This window comes from Coffea eugenioides, chromosome 5 (genome assembly GCF_003713205.1).
Source record: "Coffea eugenioides isolate CCC68of chromosome 5, Ceug_1.0, whole genome shotgun sequence".
NCBI lineage: Eukaryota > Viridiplantae > Streptophyta > Magnoliopsida > Gentianales > Rubiaceae > Coffea > Coffea eugenioides.
The window spans coordinates 7,816,796-7,823,592 of NC_040039.1; the positions used below are offsets into that span (position 1 = coordinate 7,816,796).

Genomic DNA, 6,797 nt, shown 5'->3' on the forward strand with positions numbered 1-6,797 from the left:
TTAATTACTGGATTTTTGTTTAACCAATGTAGTAACTCAGCTATCTAATAAAAGAGTATACCTTTGCTCGTTCAACCAATAAAACTTATATTTTTATCCTCTCAAGTAATGAAAACATATACTTTTCGATTAAAAGAATGTATGTTTTAATAAGTTGAGTGACAAATTTGGCTAAATAAAACCAAAATAGAGAATTTTAAAATATTGAATCTCAATTTATGCCATTTTCTATAAATTTACACTTCAAATAAAATTAAACAAGAAATTGACAGAATTTTTTTGAGTAAAACTTGTACAAAAATTGTTTGGATATAGATTATTTGCCAAAATTATTTATTTTTATCATCAATATAGTTTTCAACCACCTCTTTATTTTACATACATCACATAAAAAAAAAGTGTTACAGTATTTTTAAAAAAATTATCGCAAATAATCTAATTATCCAAAAGGGGGATTTGGTGAACCAAAAAAGTTTGTTCAAACTAAAGGGAAAAAAGAATAGAAAAATGTGGCGTGGGCTGAATTAGCCAAAAAATTTTGTTCAAAATGACAACAGAAGAAAACCAAAGCAGTGCGGCTCTGTTCTTTTACTCTCCCGGTCTTTCCCGCTCACCTTCCCTCTCCGGTTACTGAACGGGAAATTTTCTGCTGCAATTCTTTGCAATAAAAGGTAGATTTTCTCATTTCTCTTCCTTTTTCTCCCTAATGTTTCCCCAAATCTTCATGCCCAATTTCCCATTTTTTTTGGCTGAAATTTCTGGACGATTTTTTTTGGCAATTGTTCGAGTTATGGGTGCAATTATTTCTTTCTTTTTGGGGTTTTTTTTGAGTTGTGTGTGCAATTAAGTCCTGTACCCCAATTCGGATCATCAATTTTCTCGATTTTCTCTGTGAATTTTCTGTAATTAGTCGGTTGAGTATGTGGATTTATTTGTAGCAAACAACGTGTGGAATTTGATACTTCTTTATATACCGAGCTTGCAATTCAATTACTGCTGTTTATATGCAAATTACATGTGTACTTGTTTTTGGTTTTGCATTGACTTTTAGGAAACAAAAGCATAGCCCATCACAAGATAAAAAGGATTATATTTAGTACAGATCGAGTGTGGAAAAAGGGGTTAAAAAACAGATTTAAGATTGGGTGCTAAGAATAGGAACTTTTTGATTTTGCTGCTGTGATGTTGTCACGGTTTACATCTACTGATGACCCTGAAATTGTTGGTTAAGGTAATAATTGATGGCTTTTTCATGTTCTCTGGCAAGAGCTGGTTGTCAGTGATGATAATGTTTCTTGTAGTGATATAGTCACTATACTCAAGGTTTCCCATTCCCCAAGAATTCTGTCTTGAAATTGACAAGGAACAGAGAAGATTCCTTTGGGTTTCTGTAGAAGACAAGAACAAGCTCCATCTTGTAAGCTGGAGTAATGTCACTCAGCCAAAGCACTGTGAAGGACTTGGCCTCAAACAATCAAGTCTCCTCAACAAAGTGGCAAACCTTCTTGAGATAAAAATACTTTAGAAACAGATGTCTTACTTTTTCCATTGTCAGGGCTCTACAAACAAAACTTTTAGAAGAGGATCTCCAAATTTTCAATTGATGGAGTAGATGGAGAGTCAAAAATGGCCTCACTATTAGAATTTGGTTTGATAAATGGCTTCCTTCGGGTACTCTGAGAAGTCTCATATAGGAGCCTCTAAATAAAGGAGAAGAAAACCTCCTAGTTGCTGATTTGTTTGGGGCTAATAACTCTTGGTGCTTGGACAAGCTTTCCTTCTCTCTCCCTCAACTTCTTTGCAGAATTCAACTTGGCCATATTATTTGTTGTACATTTGCTGTTCAACTTGTGGTTTTGCTCATTCCCTTTATCTAGAGATGTTAGTCTTGTTTTTGTTTTTCAGTTTTTGGTTATTTGTCAATCTTATTGATAGGTTGCAAGATTTGCTTTTCTTTAGTTTATCAACTCAAGATTGGAAGGAAAATAAACTAATTAGTTTTCTTAGGCAATTTGTAGTTTGCCTTTTGTTGAAATTTATTCTGGTTGGTAATGCCAACCTGTTTAGTTACCAGTGCCACTGGTAATGAAGCTATTTTTTAAGCTTGTCTTTGTGATGATGATGATCCTTAAAGAACATCAATCAAGCCATCAATCAAGCAAATTTCACAACTTTCTGGTTGTTTATTAGGGGATGTAGTTTGATATTGCCAACTTCAATGACATTTCTTCATGAAGTTTTCATGTTAGACGGGATATATATTTTGTCAATGTAGTCAACTTTACTTTTTTATTCCATTTGATAAAACATAGTTTGAACTCTGAAGATACTGTTTTGTTACAAATTAAAACTGGTATAATTGATGTCCTTTTGCTCATGTCTTTACATAAATCTTGCTTGTCCTTTTTCTTTTGCTAGAGTACGGTTCTTTCATTAAATTTTTGTTGATTTTGTTCTGACGGGATTGGCTTGAGTTATCAAGTTTAGTGAAAGTTAGTTTGATTTGGTTGGATTGAAAATAATAAAAAAATGGAACTACCACGCTATTGCACTTGTGGACCTTACTAGTATTATTGTGCTTAGATTATGTACAATCTGAGTCTCTAATGCTTAATCTCAATTAACTTTTTGTTATTCAATTAATCTTAGATAACTTTTTTTTGGGGTGTTCTTCCCTCTCTTTTTTTAGTTTATAAGATTTTATGTTTAATTTTTGTGATTCTAAGAGTTGCTGGTACAAAAATTAAATGGTATATGCTGTGTTAAGAAGATTCTAAGTATGAGATAATGGCTTGTTTATCTTATCATGGACAAGAAAGCATATACAATTCTCCAATCCTGATCGTTTTGAGTCCTTTATCTCTTGCGATTCTGCAGCCATTCCTACATTTTACAATTATATAGATTTCTGGCCCAACATATTTTAGTGTTCATGAATTCCTGTTGAATTTATTCATGAGCAATACATTTTTGGTGTACATAAAAAATGTAAGGCTGCATTACATGGTGATATATTATTTTCAAACTAATGACATTGCCATTGCTGTCCAATTAGTTAGCAAAACAAAAAATGACACTGTCATTTAGCAACTAGGCTGAAATTGTGGCTTCTCTTCATTGCTTAAAGATTTTGGTGCATCTTTATGTAACTTTTTTATATTTAATATCCCAATTTGAATAATTGGACATTTCTGGACAAGCCTGAAAATCACACTACGCAAATCGTGGTGTTCTCCTCCTAGTAACCAACAAGCTAAGAAAAAAAAAAAACTGAATAAATGCTTGAAAGCCCAATCTTGGGGACTAGCTATTTACTATGTACCTTTTTTTTTACCTCCCCCCTCCTAGTTTTGGTTTTGTTATTTAATTTATTAAAAAAATAAAAATATTATTAATTTTTTTTTCTTATCCAAAATTATACAGCATTTTGGCAGGTGTGAATTATTATTGATTGTGTTGATGAATACAAGCGGCAGTGCTGCTGGTATGGCCACCTCAAGTTCAGGTGGAATTAGAATAGGAGGTGGAGGAATAGTAGCTGGTGGTGGCAGCTCTGACGGAGGAGGAGGAAGGAGGTCTTGGCCCTCAACAACATCGGTCTCCGCCTCTGGGAAGAGAATACAGCGGGAAATGGCGGAGCTGAATATGGACCCACCTCCTGACTGCTCCGCTGGCCCGAAAGGCGACAATCTCTACCACTGGGTTGCTACTCTCATTGGCCCCTCTGGTTTGCTTCCATTTCTTCACATTTTTTGCCTCTCGTTCTTTTTACATTCTACTCATTTACATTCAAATTTACAGCATGATTTTGGTGCGATTAAGTATTTTGAGCTCGTACAAGATTTCATCTTTTTGTGGGTTTTCTAATGTTTTGGTCAATGCTTGAGGGTTCTTTGAACTTCTTCAAGACGATTGGGAACTTTACTTGAACTGATGAAATTGTGCTCAAAACACAATTACTGCCCTACTACAATGACATTAAATATCCATGAATTTTTCTATTGCAAGGGCTTATTTTGGAAAATGTCATTGAATTATAGGGGTACTAGAATTTACTGTTAAGTATGAGGAATTTAACAAGCCAACTTGTAGTTCAATAAGGTGTGGAAAGGGACTTTTTTTTCCTGAAATTGAAGGGACTTAAGTACACTGCCTATTCGTGTTTTATAGAATTTCTACATTGCTTATCAAGCTTTTCATTTCGGATGTATGTAATTCCTGATATTAGGACACCATGAAAATATGGCACAAATACTTGATGGAGTCAGTAAAGTTGGATAAGTTGCAATGATTGAGTTTACATGGGGCTCGTAGTTTCCATGTATCCTTATGTTGCACGCCCAAATTGATTAAGATACGAAAAAACTGCATAACTGAGGAGCTATAGGACTTTATGCCTTCCTTTGTGCTTTGTTTTGCACAATTTCAATCCTCTCCTTTGTGCTAAGTGGCAAAGTTCTGAATTATGCCAAGAGATGATTGGGTGGCTTTCAATTAACTCTATGAGCTCTAACTACTGGGGCGAACTGAGAGAAGAAAAAGAAAATGTTAGGGGACAATGTGTTTGAAGGTAAAGATTGGACGTGCAAAGCTGCAAATTTTGAAAATTATGAGGGTGCCAAATGAATTTACTCAACTTTGCAATGTCTATTTCCAAGTGGGAAAATTAAGCCATGGTGTTTGAGCAGATAATACTTTAACTGAATATACTTCTTTCTTCTGTATTGAATATCCTTTCTTCTGTAGGTACACCATATCATGGTGGGATATTCTTTCTTGATATAACTTTTCCTAGTGATTATCCATTCAAACCACCAAAGGTATGCTGATATCTACCAGAAATACTGAAGATCGCTAATTCCTTTTTTTTTAATTTCATTTCATTTTCACTATAAGCTAGAATTTTTTCTACATGGAAAAGATCTTCAAGATTGAATATGCGATATGATAGATTCTTTTCTTAAATCTGGGTTATATACCTAACTACATCACTTGTTTTCGGGAGTTGAACATTTGCAGTACATCAAAAATTCCTCAACAAAAAAATTATTAAGTTGACAAGTATATTTGCAAGTGTTTCTGCATATGATAGCTGAGTTGAATGTCTTGAAAATCATCTGATTTACCAAGCAACCATTTTAGATCTTGCATGCAATCTGCAGACCAAGAATGGAGTAAAATGCCACAATGCTTCTTTTCACCTTTATCCTTCAGATTGTTTCCATGAAATGTTGGCCCCTAGGGAATTGTAATATTGTCATGATTATGTTTCATGATGTTATCGAGCAGTAAATTTTATTTCAAAATGAGGACAGTTTGCTCAAGTTGTTTCAAAAGTTTTTGGAATACGTGTAAACCTAATCCTATCCCTATTAGTTCAACTGGCTCAGATTCGTAAACTACGATTCAAATGCTGTGAAGTGTTACCCTTCTACGTTTCACATGTGCCATTATTTTCAACTAAAATTTCCTGGTGCGAGTGATCACTGTGTGAACTGCAATAACTGCTATTTGACATTTCTACTATGCTTATGCTAACATCAGGATTGCAGGTAGTGTCCAAAACTCGCATCTACCACTGCAACATTGATTCTTCTGGCAATGTTAGTTTGGACATCTTGAAAGATAATTGGAGTCCAGCTCTGACAATCTCAAAGGTTCTTTGCGCGCTTATATCTATATTCACTAATCCTGACACCTGTATGTAAATCCCTCCACTTTGCCCTAGCTTATTCGCAAGGTCCAATGTATACGCTTCATCTTAAAAATAATATTGTGTTGAAATATTATATGTTGGTGGTTGCAGATAAACCCCTTGTTCCTGGTATTGCCCACTTGTACTTGACAGACAAATCCAAGCATGATGAGCTAGCAGCGGAGTGGACAATGAGATTCGCAAGGTGAAATGTGGTCTTTAAGCCCATAATATTTGGTATTAGGGAATACATATTACTTTCTGCAGTCGAGAAAATGGAGCTCAAGTTTCGTCTTTAGAAGCTGTCTTCTTGCTCACATAGTTATCTGGTTCTGGAATTTTGTTTATTTAACTAGGTTTGACATTAGTTCTAATTGGGTGGAAACAGTCCACAGCGCTTATGTAGTAATAACTAGTTCAGCAAGTTCTTGGTTCTTCCATTATTACTTTGTTGATGAGTATGGCTAACAAGTAGTATTGATGTATATGTATGTAATAACATGTAGTTGTGATCTTCCTCTTCAATGCTTGATTAAAGCATAATCTTGTCGCCGATTTGCTACACGTTATTTTTATCAGTGGGGTGTATAATTCTGAAAAAGTAGAAGTTCTTGGCAATGACAACTAATTCTAGGTTTTGCTTGATGGTTCTCATTGGAAGTCCTGGCTACTGAAAATAGGCCCTCCAAATTGGATAGGGTCACTTTCTGTATTTTAAACAAAACTTGTACTGGATACAACCATCGTACATGCTTCTGATTTACCGTTCTTGTGCCATACTATTAACGCTTCCCCTATTATTTTTTGCAATCTTTTGCAATGCTAAGCAGTAAAATCAGTTCTACTTGGACGAAATGATTTTGCCGTATCCAGACTAATACCAATCTAAGCCATTTCATGAATAAAATGTGACTAATTAACCAACCAACAAAACTACTTGTTACAAATAACATCTTCTTGTTGCATCGAAATATATAAATGTTGACTAATCTGGCTAACATTGAACTTGGTAAAATGAAATAGTTGAATAATTGAAAAATAAGATTATTCAGGAATACACATTGAATGCTGAGATTGCGCATTAAATTTCGGGTAGTAGATC

General features: G+C 34.6%; 2 protein-coding genes across 5 annotated transcripts in view; both read left to right on the forward strand.

The window, feature by feature from the left end:
- Positions 1-582: 582 nt before the first annotated feature.
- On the forward strand, positions 583-6,273 carry LOC113772575 (constitutive photomorphogenesis protein 10). 3 transcript variants are annotated; one of them, XM_027317201.1, is made up of 5 exons: positions 583-671; positions 3,424-3,727; positions 4,747-4,820; positions 5,553-5,700; positions 5,807-6,273. In XM_027317201.1, the coding sequence occupies exons 2-5, from the start codon at positions 3,460-3,462 to the stop codon at positions 5,902-5,904; spliced, it is 588 nt and encodes a 195-aa protein (XP_027173002.1). In that variant the 5' UTR covers positions 583-671; positions 3,424-3,459; the 3' UTR covers positions 5,905-6,273. The 3 variants fall into 3 exon arrangements, with proteins under 3 accessions (XP_027173002.1, XP_027173004.1, XP_027173003.1); XM_027317203.1 differs by having other exon boundaries at positions 5,553-5,657; XM_027317202.1 differs by having other exon boundaries at positions 612-671; positions 3,435-3,727.
- The window catches only part of LOC113772574 (probable phosphopantothenoylcysteine decarboxylase), a 60,391-nt gene continuing 54,189 nt past the window's right edge, over positions 596-6,797 (forward strand). The window contains exon 1 of one of the 2 annotated variants that reach the window (XR_003468572.1): positions 596-671. The gene's annotated coding sequence lies outside the window, so the exon portion shown is untranslated. The remainder of the gene's footprint in view (positions 672-6,797) is intronic. The other variant, XR_003468569.1, reaches the window with a different exon arrangement.